At 41.3% G+C, this 17,556-nt stretch overlaps 2 protein-coding genes across 2 annotated transcripts; both read right to left on the bottom strand.

Annotated features, from left to right (window-relative positions):
• Positions 1-63: 63 nt before the first annotated feature.
• Positions 64-8,185, bottom strand: scarf1 (scavenger receptor class F, member 1). The gene is made up of 11 exons (XM_079353499.1): positions 7,963-8,185; positions 6,877-6,938; positions 6,668-6,769; positions 5,406-5,946; positions 5,109-5,327; positions 3,923-4,051; positions 3,354-3,460; positions 3,139-3,250; positions 2,687-2,811; positions 1,736-1,873; positions 64-1,617 (listed from the first exon to the last, which is right to left on the bottom strand). The coding sequence occupies exons 1-11, from the start codon at positions 8,061-8,063 to the stop codon at positions 491-493; spliced, it is 2,763 nt and encodes a 920-aa protein (XP_079209625.1). The 5' UTR covers positions 8,064-8,185; the 3' UTR covers positions 64-490.
• Positions 8,186-8,591: 406 nt separating this feature from the next.
• Positions 8,592-17,547, bottom strand: rilp (Rab interacting lysosomal protein). The gene is made up of 8 exons (XM_079353978.1): positions 16,902-17,547; positions 15,012-15,135; positions 13,376-13,497; positions 12,064-12,249; positions 11,804-11,973; positions 11,518-11,643; positions 11,318-11,416; positions 8,592-9,822 (listed from the first exon to the last, which is right to left on the bottom strand). The coding sequence occupies exons 1-8, from the start codon at positions 17,238-17,240 to the stop codon at positions 9,696-9,698; spliced, it is 1,293 nt and encodes a 430-aa protein (XP_079210104.1). The 5' UTR covers positions 17,241-17,547; the 3' UTR covers positions 8,592-9,695.
• Between the last annotated feature and the right edge of the window lie 9 nt (positions 17,548-17,556).

Below are 17,556 nucleotides of genomic sequence, written 5' to 3'. Positions count from 1 at the left end.
TCCAATCTCATTCTGGTAATTTAATTACATCAGTTTCCTCTTGAACTACGTACACAGTTGATGACGCTTTACAGCAACTACGACAATAATTTACTTTGTTTGCTCTTGTCTTTGTTAGAAATACAAATATAATACAAGCTCTTATACGTCGCCTTAAAAGACAATTCTCTCATCACTTGTTAATTCCTCCTGTGTCAAGAAGTCGACACAAGCGTGAAGTACAGTACTTGTATACATACACTTAATAACATATTATTAGTAAATCACATCGATACAAAGAATAGAAATAATAAGCGTTCACATTTTTTAGTCCTTGATCTGTTTCGGTGCTCTGTCCTGGTTACCCACTGGATTTATGATCCCAAATGAGATCTTTGTTACATTTAGAAATACATTTGATGTGATTTGTGGATGTTCAGTAGATCTTTTAAAGTAGTTTGGGTGTTTTACTTTGTGCCTGTAGTGGCAGAAATATGCTGTTGTGTTTGTATCAGACCGGCTGATGTTCTGAGTGTTTGATGCAGATGTTTTCATAGCAGGGTTCGTCGCCCACACTGACCACTGCATCTTCATTGGCGATGACCTCCGTGAGGCTCGCTGCGATTCTTACTGGTCCCACAGTCAGATAGGGGCTTTCATTGTTTCCTATACTGGGGCATCCTTCAGCCCTCAGATCTGAACCCGAGTCAGCGGAACCCACCTCTGGCACACTCTGCAAAATGGACGAAAGCGGTCTTTTTGGCGTGCCGCTCTCTGATGATGGAGTGTCACTTGCACCGGTTGAGTCGGGGTTGTTGAGAGCAGCATGCTTTCTCCTGATAGGCTTACAAATGCCTACCTCCCCTCCAGGCAGACTCCCCTGTTCCCACACACTCGCCCGAGCTCCGAGCTTCTTCCTTGGTGGTTTGAGGATCCCTTCAGCTGCCTCAGGCTTGGGTCTGCTGGACTCCTGCTCCCTCTGTCTCTGCAGGCTGCCTAGTCGTCGCAGCATGGCCTGAACAGGGCCTTCAGAGCTGGGTTCAGTCTTCGACACAGGCCTACCTGCTTTACCCACCGTCACGTAAACTGTAGTGACCTTATTCAAGACCCCCACTTGAGCATCAGAGGCAGATGTTGGCAGCTGGGTCACTTTATGAGCAGCTGTATTTGACATAGTCCGTCTTCTTCCTGATGCACCAGGGACCTGCAGGCTAGACTGGGATGGGCTTCTGTCTAAATCCTGGTCTCCTTCATCACAGCTTGATTCCTGGTTCTCCGTCTCCTGCAAGTCCACTTCTTCCTCCCTCTCCTCTCCTTCAGCTCCATTGACCTCCCCGGTTCTAGATGCTCCTACTTGACTCTGTAAGGCAGACAGCATCAAAACCCCCCAGGAAGACTTTGGTTTGTTGCGTCCAGATTGGGCGCCTAGGTCCTGTGCAGAGCCACGCCTTTCCTTGGGACTAAAGCGAGTGCCTTCGGCAAAGGAGACAGATGGCCGCTTGGCCTTGGCGATGCTGGAGGTGCGAGGGATGTTGAAGGGGGAAGTGATGTCCTCACTGCTGAAGCCTGATGGGTCTAAAAACATGTTGCACTTTGAACTCATCTCCTGGAACTCTCCGCCTGCCACTGCAGGTATGTCTGCCAAAGAGATGGTGAGAGAGGAGACATGACACATGAAAAGAGGAGATAAATACTGCAGTATCAGCAAACCACCACAAGTGGGCAGTGTATAGTTAGATGTATTGTTTTTTTCTACCTTCTCTTGGAGGGACACAGTAGAGCGCCTCTCCCTCCTCCTCATCGCTGTCAAACGACGACCCCTCAGTCACCCAGCCAGAGGATGGAGGCTCAATGAAGCTGTGGTTGAACGTCAGCTCAGGGTCATGGTGAGACACTGTATGTGTGCCATAAAAATTACATTAAACTATAAAAGCCTCAGTTTTGACAAATCCAACAGTGGATTGTCTATTATTAAAATTCAGTTACATTTTTACTGAGGGTAGGTTTTACAAGACTCACAACCTATTAAATGATTGAATTCCAGATTCTAATTGATTAATTTGCAACCACAAACTTGATATTTTCAGTTTGCTGTATTAGTATGAGAGTTTGGCCTTAATAATTGAGGAACATTTCTCCTATAAAGATTTCACCAATCCATACACAGAGCTAATAATAAACACAAGTGATTTACTTATTTCATACAATAAGTTGTCTTCACGATAGACGCAGGGATGCCTTGACAGAAAATGGAGTCTTTAATGGTATACAAATATCTGTCATTAAGTAAACAACAAGAAGCACCTGGCCAGTGCATAATAAATCTCTTCCTAATAATAGATAAGTCAAGGTCAATGACAATAACGTACATCTTCACTTTGTTCTTGGTAAAAAAAAATTATATATATATATGTAAAACTTCAGCTGTCTTTTGTTTCACTAATAAAGAATCTTTGCCTATATCAATGTTATTAAAGGCTGTATTGGCAGCATGTAGTTAATCAGTTCATCTGATACCTATTTCTTTATTTAGAAATAATTAATATCGTTGTGGGATGTTTTGTTTGCTTTCATAGCTAATTAAGAAACATCAGTATACACGTCTATTTAATAACCAGCTGAAAATTTATCACAGGAGCTTTTCAAATATATTGTGTGTGAGTTCTTTTTTTTTTTTTAACAATAAATACTGTGTTGTAGCTCTCACCAGTGACACGAGGCAGGCCAGATGACCAATCAGAGATACAGGGAAGTGAAGCACCAATGTTTGCCAGGACGCTGTAGACGTGGTATTTAATCCGTGCCGACCAGCTTCCTTCAGCCACAGCCGCTCTGAGAAAAAGACGGCTTGTTGATGAGAATTTAACACTGTTGCACATAGCAGAAAGAAATTAATAAAATGTGAATTATTATTACATGAATACTTCATACAGGCAGAACAATAACCAATTTAAGGAAGAACAATAAGGTTCAAAAGTAGGTTCAAAAGCTATAAGGTTTTGTTTTTTTCTTCTCATGTCTTGGATTTCATGTGGAAGATCTCAAGTTTCCCACACTTCTCTAATTAAAATTCAACTTAGGAGCACAAACTGCCTTTGAGCATCGCTGAAACCGCTTGATTATTGACAGGATGTTGATATTAGAAAGAAAGGTACAGACCTGTCTTTGCCATGAACAGGGCCTCCTCCACAACACAGGCAGCAGCAGAGCACAGCAAGGAGCAACAGGAGCAAAGGAACCAGCACACCTGCCAGGACAGATCCTCTGACACCTGTATCAGAAACACGCAGAAACAAGTACAGTATGTGAAGCTGTTTATAGTAATCTGAACATTGAAACTAAACAGAGACACATTGATGGGTGGATGGACGTACTGAAAGGGCAGGCACCGGTGACTGGGTGACACCCGACGCCTTCACCACAGTCACAGGCAGAGGAGCAGTTCATCCCAAACTGCAGGGCGGAGCAGCTGCTGTTACAGCTTTAAAAAAAAAAAAAAACATAAGTCATACTCTCACAGCAAACACAAGGTCCTGTGTAAGAACATTGAATCATCATCTATTTAAGTGCACAGTGAGAACAACATGACTCACACACATTGCAGCATTGTAGGAAGAAATGAAAGGGACCATGATGCAGCTTTTATGTGTTTCCCTGAGATTACGTGCCACTTTGGTTTAATTGCTCAAATTACACAGCTGTCTTGGAATTAAAAAGTTTAGTTTTTATAAAATTCATGTGAATCTTTTTTATTGTTTGCTGACTTTTTTTCCCTTGAGGTTATTTCATTTTTAAAACACATTGTATGTATGACCGCTTTGTTAAAAATAGAGACACATGTCAGAGGTCCCTTGAGTTCATCAGAGCAAGTTTTTTTTTTTTTTTTTTGCTCTGTCCTGAGAGAAACTTTGTTTTACCTTGATGCCGTGCCAGTTAAACTCACCTCTCTCCCTGAAAGCCTGGTTGACAGACACATCTTCCTGTCACATGATGGCAGCTACCATGGAAACAAGGGCTACACAGGAAGCTGCAGGCGTCTCCAAACGTCCTGTCAGGGCACGCCTCCTCACACCTGATAAGGGACCACACAGAAGATTAAAATAATAATTTCACAATCGTTTTGAGTCATTTGTCCTCCCTTTTGTATGACGTTTAAAACTGTGTTTACTTCTTTTGTGGATATTGTTTAAATTTGACGAACACATTGAAGGACTTCACCACAAGTCAGGTGAAAGAGATATTCCACTTTCTGTCTTTAACACACTCACACCCTTATTTTTTGTTTTACAGTCGACAGGTTTAAAAACTCCTAAAAAATGAATGTCAAAACACACTAGATCAAAGTATACTGTATGATCACATGAAGTGTTAAATTCATTAGTTTCATATTATAGCCAAAGTTGCTATTTATTTCATCCAGTGTGAAAATCAATATGTATAGTCGGAACTTGATCTGGGCTGTACCGCAGTGACAAATTCATCCTGTGTGGTAAACTATGACTAAAGCTTCCTTACAAATTCCAAGACAAACAGGTGAGTGGACCAACATGTACTGACAAAATTTAGTCATGTCATGTCAAATTAAACTGACTGTTATAATACTTAGTTAGAGGGTCATCCATGCCTTTAGATGGCCTCTCTTCAGTCCCTTAATTGCTGAGAAGTTATTTAAAACGTTCAACTAGGGTGCCGTTAACTGTTAAAACATGACAAAAGTGCAACAAACTACAGGTCCGGGAGTGTCTATATGAGCATTGTTGCAAAAACAAAGGAATTCAGATTAGAGCCCATTTTAAAGAGCTCAGATTGAATAAAAAACAGAGCAGAAATAAACACCCTGCAATATAGGTTTAATAGGCTGTATTGCTTTTTTTTTTTAACAAATAAAAAAATATGTGGGCTTGTTGTAGCTTGCAACTCAGATTCATCCCACCTCAGCTTCACTTGTAGATAAGCCAAAAGTTAGGAATAGTGCACATTACAAAATGGCAACCACCTTCCCCCTAATGCCTCTTCAGAAACTAATGACATCACTGAAACTATGTCCATTTTTTAAACAGTCAGAGTAAAACCCCCCTACTAATTATTCAGTAACTTCGGTGTAGCAGGGCCTCGAAAACAATACACACCTGGGTCCAGTGTATCCAGAGTCACATCTCCAACATTTCCCAGTCTTTGGGTCACATGGTTCATTATTTCTGCATCGTGGACACTTCTCTTTGCAGCTGTCACCATAGTAACCAGGTGCGCAAGGGCGGTCGCATTGTGTGTTGTTCCAGCCAGGCTCACAGGCGACACATGCTCCATCAGTGGATGAGCAGTTCTCATTGTCTTTACAGAAACCACAGCTATGGGCAGAAAAAAAGACTTACAAGAATGAACAGGTACAGTATTCAAACAACCAACATGGCCGAGCTTACGCCTACCTCATTGTACAACCACTGCCATACTCCCCCTTGTCACAGGCCTGGTTGCAGTATTTACCCTTGAACCCCGGGTGGCACACACACTGCCCGTTTGCAGGGTCACAGCGGCTGTGTGTGAGGTCACAGTTACATCGTCGATCACAGCTGGCTCCCCACCACTCCGCTTTGCAATCACACAGCCCGTTACGCTGATTACACGGCGACAAGTAGCAGTTGCAGGTGACAGAACATTTCTGGCCCCAGTGGCCCCTGTTGCACTGACACCGACCTGTCAGCTGGTCACACCCAGGGCCTGTAGATCCCCCAATGACACACTGACACGGTTTGGAGCAGGTTGACGTCCACCAGCTCTCGTCGCAGGTACAGTTACCGTGTAAGGGGTTGCATTGGCCATGTCGGCCGCACTTGCAGGCGTATTGGCACAGTGGACCCCAACGGTTTTGGTTGCAGGTGCACTCTCCAGTGACGGGGTGACAGCGGCCATTTGGGTGGCACGGACACACCTTGCGACAGTCTGAGGCCCAGAACTCAGGAGGACAGCCTGGTCACAGAAAAAAACTAATATAATACATATAACTTTCGTAACTCTCATAAATGTACAAAGAAAATATGTAACCACTAAACTAAGGGAATGAATGTAACAAACTGAACTGTTCTTTTCTGCAATTCTGTGGGACTTGTATTTTATGTGAGTGTCTTATTCTATAAAACAAGGCGTCAACATTTCAGAGAGAAATGGTGGAAATTTTACTCTGCTACATGTGACAGACTTATGGATACTTTAATGATAAAGATTTGAAAAACTAAGTTAGGATTTGCCATCATGTCTAAGTTAAGGTTTAACCAGTAAAGTAAGCTATTCATTAGTCATAACCAACGCATTCACACACATTTACATGTCACTGAGGCAGCAGTGAGAGCAATGAGAACTTTGACTCTTGCATAAAGACATATAGTGGTTTTGCTTCAAGAGCTGGCTGGGGGTCCAACCCCCAATCTCGGAGCCTCGACCAAGCCACCGAGCCACAGCCGTTTCTTTTAGTGAAATTGGACAGATACGGACATTTTACAACAAGTACCTTTAAAAAAGAAATGACTTGTATCAGCATTTAAAAACACTCCCTTGTGATATTTTAGCAAACTTCAAAGACCCTTTTTACAGGTCACTGATGTCATTTCCCAAAACTTAAGAATAACTAAAAATGCCCTTTTATAATCAATAATTTAATACTTAACAGCTCCTGATGTTCATAGTAACTTACGGGTTTTACAGTGAGCTCCAAAGTAGCCAGGAGGGCAGCGACACACTCCAGGATACACACAGACCTCTTCCTTCAGGCAGGCCTGCTCACCCTCACACACAGCTGCACGTCACACAACACACCAAGACAACAGGATGACAAAGTTAATATGGGGGCAGTAAAGGCAAAATTCCTTCAGATTGTTGATGATTCAGAGATGTTGAACTCACGTATAGTGCACTCTTTCCCCTCTTGATGCCATCCAGTACAGCAGACTGGCCTGGAAGGGTCCCTGAAGGTACATTATTATGAAATGAGCTTAAGTACCGTAAATTCCGGACTATTGAGCGCACCTGTATAAAAGCCGCACCGGCTAAAAATAAGTCAATAAATGTATTTGTACATATATAAGCCGCACTTGATTATAAGCCGAAGGTGTCCACGTTGTAACAGAGCTATTTACACAGAAAGACGTGACACAAAAACATTGTTTTAACTTTTAATTAAATACGTACTACCGGTAACATCCGCAAATACGAAGCCTAGTGGAAATCCTTTATCGAACAGTGTCTGTAACTCGGCTGATGAAAAAGATTACCGTAATATATTTCACAAGAAAAAGTCCATCCATTCACTGCCTCAGAATGACTTCATTACTCACTTCCTCAGTCTATTTTTTGTTGACGCTGTCAGTATCAACTTTACGTGCAGCAGCTCTATTAGCTTCTTTGACAGCCAGCTCGATCGCCTTTAACTTGAAAGCTGCATCATATGTATTTCTCCGTGTGTTTTCCATCATGAGGGTGCGTGCATGAAGCGCAAAATGACTGATATTAAGATCCGACGCGACGAGGTGAAATGTTTTTGCGGCAGAAGCTCATTGTCCCGCAAGAAAAATCCATAAATAAGCCGCATCCTTGTAAAAGCCGCAGTGTTCAAAACGTGACAAAAAAGTAGCGGCTTATAGTCCGGAATTTACGGTATTTGATACCTAGAACAAAAAGTCAGAAAAATACAACTACAAATACTGACACCGATATAATAATAATAATAATTATAATTATAATAATAATAATAATAATAATAATAATATATAATAAAAAAACTATTTGTCTTGCATAGTAATTCACTATCTGAAAATAGTTTTTTTTAAAGAAAAATCTACAAATGGTCACAGGTGATACCAATATCATAATTTAATGGGGCCAATATTGAGAATGTTTAAGTTTAAATTTGAGGCAATTAGATGGCCAATGGTGCCATTTTTTAGTGGTAAACCAGAAACAGGAAAACATGACGGTGAAGTTGAGCTGTACCTGGTATTGTAGCAGACGTTCTTCCCAGAAGGATCCAGGGTGTTTGAGAAGGACAATGAGCAGCAAAGCAGGGCACCCACAGCTCGGAGGAGAAGCTTCATCTCTCCACATGTACCAAGAACTAGAACCAGGGTTGAATATATTTCTGTCACTTCGTTATACACTGACTGTCCCTAACTCCTTGTTCTCCTTTCACTCAGAAAGAGCACTATGAGAGGCAGTTATCTCTCCGTCTACCCTACACCCTTTCCTCATACCCCCGTCTCTTTCTGTCCTGTTGGTCGTCTTGTGGCTCGACTGCAGCCAGAGAGGTCAGACCCTCCGGGTTTCCTCTTCCCATTTCCTGGGGAAGTCAGATCCACTTCCTTCTATTCAGCCAGACGCAGAGCTTTTTAAAGATGGATTTAACACTAACACAGAAAACTCGCCGCACACACTGGTGAAGGCACAAGTAAAACCCAAACACGCACCCAAGATGTTCACCTTTCCCAGAAAATCTACTGCTGACAGTCTTCCAGGAGTTGAAGAACACCTGCGCCCACCATTTAAGTCTATAAGTTAGTACAAAGCTGATCACAAGTTTTTGTCTCTTCTTCTGGAGTCATGAGGGGAAAAAATGATTGAGATCATTTTGCATTTTGACACATTTAATGGATCACAGAAAATCCACACATTTCATGACTTTATCATAATTTGTCACTAAAATGCACTCACATGGCAACTGACATCTTCAATCTGTTTTTGACAGCAAATACTTTTATAATACATGTACATGCCTACAAAAATAACACGGTAATCTAGGACAATATGATGTGATTGGAAGCTCAAACATTGTTAATACAAAGCCACCAGCCTGTCATCATCTCAACACTGTAGCGTTCATGTAGTCCTGTTGTTGTGCCTGTGAGCTTCTGGAAGTGCGAGTAAAAAACAATCTAATGTCCAAAAGCAGAGTAACAATTCTGCAACTATTTCCACACAAACATATGTGGATTGATGGCATCACCGTCACGAAAAACAAAAAAAAAAGGCAAAAGGCATCAACTTTGTTCAGTCGCCAAAAAAATAAGACTTTTTAAAATAAAAAATAAAAAAACATTTTTTACAATATACGAGCAAGTTAAGGCTCAGGGGATTAAATTGCAATGCTGAAAGAGACCACTAAAATATAAAATATATTTTCCTGACTTTGAGCTTAAAAGTGCTTCAAAATTTTTTTTAAAAGTCTATATATAACTATATGACTTCAAAACAGTCCCCTATTGAAGTATGAAAAAGATGCCCCCTAGTGGAGCAGAGGTGAACTTAATTTGTTTGTTTTTTTAAGATTCCATGACGGGAGAGGTTTTTTTTCAGAGTATAAACTTTCCTAATGTCTGTCTTTGGTAAAACTGTTAAAAAATCTCTATATAAATATTTGTGAATAATGAAACTATTCTCATGATGTACCTTTTTCAAAGTGATTTAAAGTATCCCTCTAAATTGTGAATAAATGGTTAAAATGTTAATGTACTTGTTTATCACTTCTTTGATGAAATAGAGGGATTGAATAAGAGATATTAACTAAAAGGAAAAAGTTATGAACAAAACCATCAAAAAGACATCACAGGAGTTTGTTTAAAAATGTTCAAACTTTCTCTTTCCTCACTCTCACAAAGTGCTTTTGCGGCGCACACACCGGCGCTTCACTCAAATGTCTCTGTCGTCTCTCTGTGGTCAGTACTGCGCTCAGCTCAGAGAGAGGCATGATGATCCATCTCATTAGAGGTCTCTGAGTCCTCGATGATCTCCCAGGTGGAGGAGGAGTTTGTCATGTGGGTGGGGCTCCGGCCGCTGCCCGATCGCGTCAGGAAGCCAAAGCTGCAGCCAGCAGAGAAGAGAAAAAAAAAAAAAGGAGAGAGAGAGAGACTGAGGTCAGCTGTGCAGGCGGGGATTACAGCTAAATATAGGGTAGGATGACGAAGATCTCAGGACAGTGACAGCAGAGAGAGAAAGAGGGAGATGAAACCAATGATATGATTCACTCATGTCTGATTTGTTTATGATTGAGTTTTTATAAAAAGCATTTTATTTAGGGCGTTTCATGGCTTTTGTTTTGCATTTCAAGAAAATTACAGTGCATAGTAGTTTAATTTTAAGTCAGAGAGGATGTATTCTTTATTGTTTTTTTTTTATAAATGCTCCCTACTTTTCTTTATGAGTAACCTGAGCTAAAAGGACATATACTATAAACGCTCAGTATATCTTGTACTCAGCAGCAGAAGTAAAGATGGAGTAAACCAAAATGGACACATATGAAGCAGGTCAGATAGAGAAAAAAGGACACAGTAAAAATCTTAATTCTATTTAAAGGCTTTCCCTCACGCAGATTCAGAGGACTGTTTCTGGGTGGATGCTGAGTAAACATGTTTTTCTTTCCTTAGACCCAGATCATTCCCAGTCCTTCGTTTTCCAGCTCAAGTTTGCCGACAATCTTGACAGATTTCTAGGACGACAGACTTTAAATAGTCGTAAAAACAAGAACATGAGATACAAGTCCTCTTAAAAAGAATCAATTTGGTTGACTTAGTTAGTGTAAACATATTAAAAGAATAAATGGCTGTCAGAGTCCTAAGTAAGGCATGCGTAGCCGGGTTAAAAGCATCAAATACGAGGCATCAGGGTTAACATCATTCTCACATGTTTCTTTGCTTCCTTCATCTCAATCATACAGTGTAAAGATAATCATGAGGTTTGTCCGTGTAGAGAATTTCTCTGCAACACTTAGTATTCAATATCTAGAAAAACTAAAATCTCACATACTGGCCTTTTTACTGTTGAGTTCTTCCTGAGACAAACCTCTGCAGAACAAGAAACGTGTCGTTGTGTGTTATTTTTGACTGCTCACACATGCAAACAAAGTAAGACAGAACGAGGTCTGGGTCCACACGAACTAAGTTCACAGTGAGTCAGACAGAAAGTGAGCGCCAGCGGTGTGTGTGTGTGTGTGTGTGTGTGTGTGCGCGTGTCTGACTGTGTGTCTATGTGAAGGACCCGCTGTGTCGAGCTTCCACAGCACCCAGACCCAATGTGAATTCACAGACTGGGATGCCAATATTGCCCCGTCGCATCGTCAACATTGAGGGACAAAGACGTGATGATGGCTGAGTTTAATTATGGCGGTCTGAAAAGGGCTGCAAGGTTAGGGTGAGTCATGTTTTTTTTTTTTTTTTTTTTTTGCCGACTTCAATCAAACATCTGTAACGGGGCTAAAAATAATGCCAATAAGGAAGTTAACTTAAATTGAGTTCTAGCTTTTTAGACCAGCATTTAGGTTTCCTGTCCATGTCGCAGCGCAGATAGAACTTGTACTCACAGGTTTTGAATGCGTGATTCAGATGGTTTATCAGTGCCGTCCACTTCGGTGCTATCAACTTCTGTCTGTCCAAACAGAGAACTTCTCTCATCTTCATCACTGGAAAAAAAAAACCAAACACATCCGTTGGCTTCTCAAACTTCTAAACAATTATGTGTAGTTGTGATGACTGTGGAGTGTTTGTGTGCGTTTAGAAAGACCTGCTCTCGCATTCGTTCACAGGAATCCCAAGCATCTTTGCTTTAATGAGCTTTCTCCGCTTATTAATGGCGGAGCGGACGGCTTCTAACAGGAAGCCTGGACACCTCTCCTCATTCAGGATCTCCCTGCAGAAAACAATTACAGTTCAATCAACAGGAACATTTGTCTAATAATGCAGAAAAAATCGACCAAAAACTGTACTTGAAAAAACTCAAATTTACAAAGGTTTTTTCTCTGCATGATGCGAACAAGATATGCCTCTATGACACACACACACACACACACCTCTGATAGTAGTTGAGCTCCTCCTGCACCAGAAACAGGTTGGTTTTGAGCTCGTTCCTCTCAAAAATGATGTCGCGAACCTCCTTCTTGGTAAAGCATGGCTGGTCAGGGTCCTTCTGGTCAACAGTCTGTTTTTTAGTCAACGCACGAGCTGTTTGGCCCAGACCGGACTGTTGGAAGGACAGAGACCTCCCTGTTAGGAACAATTCAACAGCAAAGGAACGATCGTTTGAAATGCTTGTGTTTGCAGGTTCACCTACAGGGTTGTTGCTGTTGGTTCTGTCCAGCTGTGCTAAGAGGTTTTCTATCTCTTTGCTTTTCTCCTTGAGGTCGGCCTCCATGTCGGCCTTCCTCTCCACTGTGCTCTTCAGCTGCGCCTGCATCACATTCTGTTTGTGTCGCAGCTCCGCGTTCATCTTCATGAAGCGATCCAACTGCTCCTGGAGCTGCAAAATCACATACAGTACATGCACTTTAAAGTTTAACTACACGTTCTTATTCAGGATGAATGGCTTTAAGACCTTGAAGACAAACAGACATAACTAAGTCTTAACTTCATGAAAACGAAAGGGAGGGGTGGGAATGTCCCCACTCTTGGAATTTGGAGAACTTAATGTGCGGGGGTTGAAAAGGAGAAGAAATGAAATTTCACAGTGTCAACACAAGTGCAGAATTCATTTAAGATGAGAAAATACTCAAACAACGACCATATTTGAGGAAACAGAACACTAGTTGAGCTGACCATGAGCTGTTTTTCTCATTTTTTTTTCATTCTTCACTCAGGTCAACTGACTGGGAGCAAAGAGCAAAGCATTAAATACACACCCAGTTATGGCTACTATTGAAATCATGTGGTAGACACATACAGGCACGTGCAAATACTCAAACAGCAAACACACACACGCACACACACACACACACACACACACACACACGCACACGCTCAGCACAGACTTGTATTAAATGCAGCCTAATCCTCAGCTCGTAACTATGTGGGTAATCTCTGCACTCTTTGCTCTTACCCCGGCTGTGAAAACACTTTTTTTATTGGTGTGATAGAGTTGATCTAACTTCTCATTCAATGCTGTATGTTACACAACGTTGTGTCATACCAGTCTGTAAGCAACTTGACCTGCATCAAGTATTCTTGCAATTTTCGTATTTCCACGTTTACAACTGGTTTAGAGCTCACTTGCAAATGAGGGGACTTCTTTTATACAATCTAGAAAGAAATAAAAGCACAATTACAGGAAACAGAGTTCTTTAGTTTGCCCTCTGTTCCCCATGAAGTTGTGACTGTCAGCGTGTGCACAGGCAGAAGAAGAGAACGTGTTTGTAGCTTTCCTTTTTTATTTTGTGTTCACAGATTGACATTTTTGTGAATAAATAATAGTGTATTTTTAGCATGTAAAAAAGAAACAACACCAGACGGACAAAACAAATGGGAGCACATGGATAAGACAGAGCTAGACAAATGAGGCAAGAAAGAAAAATCAACTATGTGATTTCTTGTAGGCTGATGTAAAAAAAAACAAAAAAAACTAAATACATAAATATTATTAGTGTTCTTACCGCCTCCACCTCTTTGGAGATGGTGGTTATCTCTTGGACTTTGGCCCTCAGCTCATCTCTCTGCTTGTCCACCACCTCCTTCAGCTTCAGCATCACCTCTCGCTCCTGCCGCTGGACACGGTCTACACACACACGCACACACACACGTTAACAAATACAAAGACTATAATTGAACAACAAAGTGTTGGAGAAATGAGAGGGTCCTATAGAGCCTTGATGTTTTCTCATATCAAAAGTAAGTATTTCAGTATCAGTAAGTATTTCTTGCTTGCTCCTTGGATTGCAGATAGTTCAGTCTGTGCAAAGGGTGAACGTCCGGGTGGAACTTCGCAACAGAATGACCTACTGCGGGGCCGGCCCGCAGTAGGTGTGTTAAGTATACTAGTCATGCTCATGGCAGCACCCAAACGAAACGTGAGGGAAACTCAACAACAAATTAGAGCTAATCAGGATAATCCATAGAACCTTTTTTTTTTTTTTTTTTTTCAAAAATGTTTCTCAGCTAGGTCAGTGGATAATCTTTGAGAGAACCTGAGGCTGTGTTCAGACAGACATTTCACTGTTATTTTTTCGTGGATATCACAAAACTGTGAAATATGAGCAACACTTGCCCAATCTAAATAGCCTTCATGAGCTTAGCCTTTATGGTTTGGATCAACTGAGCCTGCAGAGCTAGTAGTAGGTCTGCAGGCTCAGTCGATCCAGTTTCTTTTAAAGCTAAAAACTCAAACCCACGAGAATGAATTTTGTGTATGAAAGACATGTTGAACTTTACAGCAGCATGGAAGTGACAGTCATAACAAAAATTAAATATTAACTGAGCACTTGGCGTCTGATCAAATAAATCACAAACATGAAAAGGCTGAATGTTTCTTCATGTTGGGACATGTTGGGACAAAGCGACTCCTCCCTCTGGCTCCCATTACCGTAAACACTTTACCTACAACATGAAATCAGTGGACACGGGGGTGAAAGGGATCTCTTTTCATTTCACTTCATCAAGAACAACAAAGACATACAAGCTGTCATTATAGATGAGAGCAAGTATAATGAGTCCTCTTCTGTCTCTTTCCAGTTCATCCTTGACATGTTTGCAGGCTAAGCAAGCACAGGCCTCTGAAGAGCCAATCTTCTGCTGCCTCCAGAGTAACCGCATAACAAACAGTGCTATGACCAGTTTGACGGCTTTCAGGCCCAGTGATCCTGAGGGTTAACCCAGTGCTTTGACTAAGTGCACTTACTGCTGTCACATACATTTGCATTCTGGGACTGGAGAGCAGGAAAGCTGCAGAACCTAAAGGCAGGTGTAGGTGCTTCGAAAGTAAGGTGTAACACATTTTACAATGTATCAACAGCTATGCTAAAAGTCCCAGGACCCACTCATTTCATTTCCGTTTTAATAGTCCACTCACACGCAGACCCAAAGTCATAACTTCCTCAGGCTAAATGAAAACTAAGGTTGGTACCATCTGCAATTTTTAGGTTAGGGTTTAAGGAGACGTGTGTGTACACAAAACAACATGTAAAAGAAAAAAAGCTGCTTTTGGAAAGAAGAAAATGTTTTTGGAACTGATTTTAGAAGTTAAGTCCGACATTTAAATAGCCAGAGGACAATGTAATATCCTCCTGGACATACCTTCATGTGCATGGCTGCCCTTCAGTCTGCACTGTAGCGCCTCCTTGTCCTCCTGCAGCTGCTGTACCTGAATCTGGAGCTCCTCACACCTCAATTGCCACTGCTGCTCCTTTTGCTGCAGCTCCTGCACGAGAGGATGGAAGGTAAACATTACATCTATTGTATATCCTCAAAGAAAGGATATGAACAGTTAGACAAAGCTAGATCTGATTGATGCAACAGTCCCTTGTGCTGTAAAAATCTCTGAGGCGTGTTAGATATTGGCTTTAACAAAATCCAAGCAGATGTGAGCAGTTTCTTCTTAAGTCATTACAGATGTTTGTCGGTGGCTCCCTTGACACTTAAACAGCCAATTCTGACTTACGGAGAACCACACCTCTTTATTTACTTCTTGATAGTGCCATGACTACAGTACACTAATACCACATGTTTAAGTAGGTTAGATGCATACAATGAACAACTAGCTGTGTATTTTCAATACGTATATTAGAACATTGCAATCACTTCAACTCTGTAAAAACCATAATGGTATGATCCAAGTTTTCAACATTAACTTTGCCCCTAACAAAACAACTGAAAACTGCACACACTCTCTAACATGTCAAGAGGCTGTAAATGGAGGGTCCTTTCTGTACTTATTCTCCAAAACAAATCACAAAGAAAATATTAGGCTCAGTCTGACATAAAATGGGTCTTTGTTTTATATGCAGGAAGTATTATTTTCTAGACTTTGGCCGGATTAACGTATTTCAAGGGACTCAAATGCAAATGTATGCAGCTAATCGTTGTTGTTCACAGAATTACGGCCAAACAACCACACTATCAGTGAGACTGGCCCGGGGCCTATTGGCCCACTTTATCCTGTTGGTAATTTAGTGTAATGTGCATCATTCAATAAGCTCCTAAATAATGAAAGCCTCTCCACACAAACTCACGTCAGTATTTGGTTTATGTGCAAGCTTGTGTGTTGCCATTTATCCAGTTGTTACAGAAAAAGCAGTCTGCTTAAAATTGGATACTTGAGAGAAACGGGGTGAAATAAGGCAACAGATCAAATTCTTCATAAAAAACGTAAACCACCGAGGTGAACTAGGTTACACTTCTCACTTACTGTCATCACTGGTTTTTGCACATGTTCATCTACTCCAGCAAAGTCTGTTTACATTCAGTTAAACATGGCTTACAAATGTCTTATTCTCACATTTTTGAATAGTTGGAATGTTTAAATTCAATCCAGGTATATATTATCATTAATCTCAGCTTTTATATTTTATACATTTTTATTCCTTTGTCTTTGATGTTATATTGTTGTGTTACTAACATTGTGTGTTTGATGTCCTGCTGCTGTAAGGCCACAGTTTCCCAGCTTGGAATCAACAGAGTACATCTATCCATCCATCCATCTATCTATCTATCTATCTATCTATCTATCTATCTGCTTAATAACTTCTTTTTAGCAAGGACATACATGTTAGAAATAGAGGCAAAGTTACATTTCTAAGATTTACACAAAGTAAAGCTTACAATGGTAACATGTATCTAGGCCAGAATATCATTTTGAGTCAGAAAGAAGTGACAGATAGTGGTGATAAAAATTGCAGTAGTACTTAAACGTAATGTGTCTGTTAAAGTGCAAATTCAATGTTGAATCCTTCATCTGTATTGCTTTTAAGGTGAATCAGTGATATATTTCCTGGCTTGCTTGTTGACTTTTTGTTTGCTTTCCTGGCACGACACAGGAAAACTGCACCATCAAAACAGACTGTTCTGTGTGTTACACACAGTCTGTAACGTTGACATAACATACACACGCCTGGGTGGAGTTAAAAAGGCTATAAATGTATTGTTTACAACATGCATGTGGGATTAACAGGCTCCCATGTCTCTCACCAGTATTTCATGCTTATGGCTGCCCTCCTCGCTTTCCTTCCCCGCTCGTTTCTTCTGCTGCTGCAGCTGTATCGTCTCGAAGGTCTTGAGCAGCTCCTCTTCTCTCACTTTCACCGTGTGGTTTCTCGACGCGAAGCTCTCCAGCAGCTCCAGCACTTTCACTATCTTCGGCACCAGACCCACCACGCTGTCTTTCCCGCAGCCGTCGATAAGTCTCTCCACCTCGGTGCCGATTAGTTTAGCTATTTCGTAAACGTCGTCCACCGTGAGAGCCGAGAAAGTCCTGTCGAAACATTCCTCCTGTGTGCGCCTGCTGCCGTCTGCGTCGTGTCCGTCCATGTCCGAGTAAGAAGCTCGCTTCACATACTCTGCTCTGAGAAATTAGAAGCTCGTCAGCGGGACATGACAGCCAGCCGTAATAGAACAAAAAAAAAACGATTATGAAAGTGGAAACTGAAAGCTCGTGCTGTTGTAGTGTTGAGCCCACGCTACAAAGCGACACGCCTGAACATGACCTGGTCCTCTCCTGACATGATCACAGCCTACCAAGAACACAGAGTACACTGCTCGACACTGTACTACAAGGTCTGGACTGCCCACATAACTGTACACTCTCTGCAGGATCCTCCTACTTTCCTGACCAATGTGAAATGAG

This window comes from Symphodus melops (genome assembly GCF_947650265.1).
Source record: "Symphodus melops genome assembly, chromosome: 10".
In the NCBI taxonomy this organism is placed as follows: Eukaryota; Metazoa; Chordata; class Actinopteri; order Labriformes; family Labridae; genus Symphodus; species Symphodus melops.
Note: the sequence above shows the minus strand (reverse complement) of the source record. Positions and strands in the feature narration are given on the sequence as shown.

What these genes read in the sequence shown, in the direction of transcription:
- scarf1 (XM_079353499.1), bottom strand. Translation starts at nt 8,063, where the DNA reads ATGAAGCTTCTCCTCCGAGCTGTGGGTGCCCTGCTTTGCTGCTCATTG. An exon ending in TCTGGATACACTGGACCCAG is followed by an intron (nt 4,052 to 5,108) that starts GTGTGTATTGTT and finishes GTCCCTTATCAG; the next exon opens with GTGTGAGGAGGCGTGCCCTG. An exon ending in TGGCCTGCCTCGTGTCACTG is followed by an intron (nt 1,874 to 2,686) that starts GTGAGAGCTACA and finishes GCACACATACAG; the next exon opens with TGTCTCACCATGACCCTGAG.
- rilp (XM_079353978.1), bottom strand. Translation starts at nt 17,240, where the DNA reads ATGGACGGACACGACGCAGACGGCAGCAGGCGCACACAGGAGGAATGT. An exon ending in GAACCAACAGCAACAACCCT is followed by an intron (nt 11,974 to 12,063) that starts GTAGGTGAACCT and finishes TCCTTCCAACAG; the next exon opens with TCCGGTCTGGGCCAAACAGC. An exon ending in GTGAACGAATGCGAGAGCAG is followed by an intron (nt 11,417 to 11,517) that starts GTCTTTCTAAAC and finishes TTTTTTTTCCAG; the next exon opens with TGATGAAGATGAGAGAAGTT.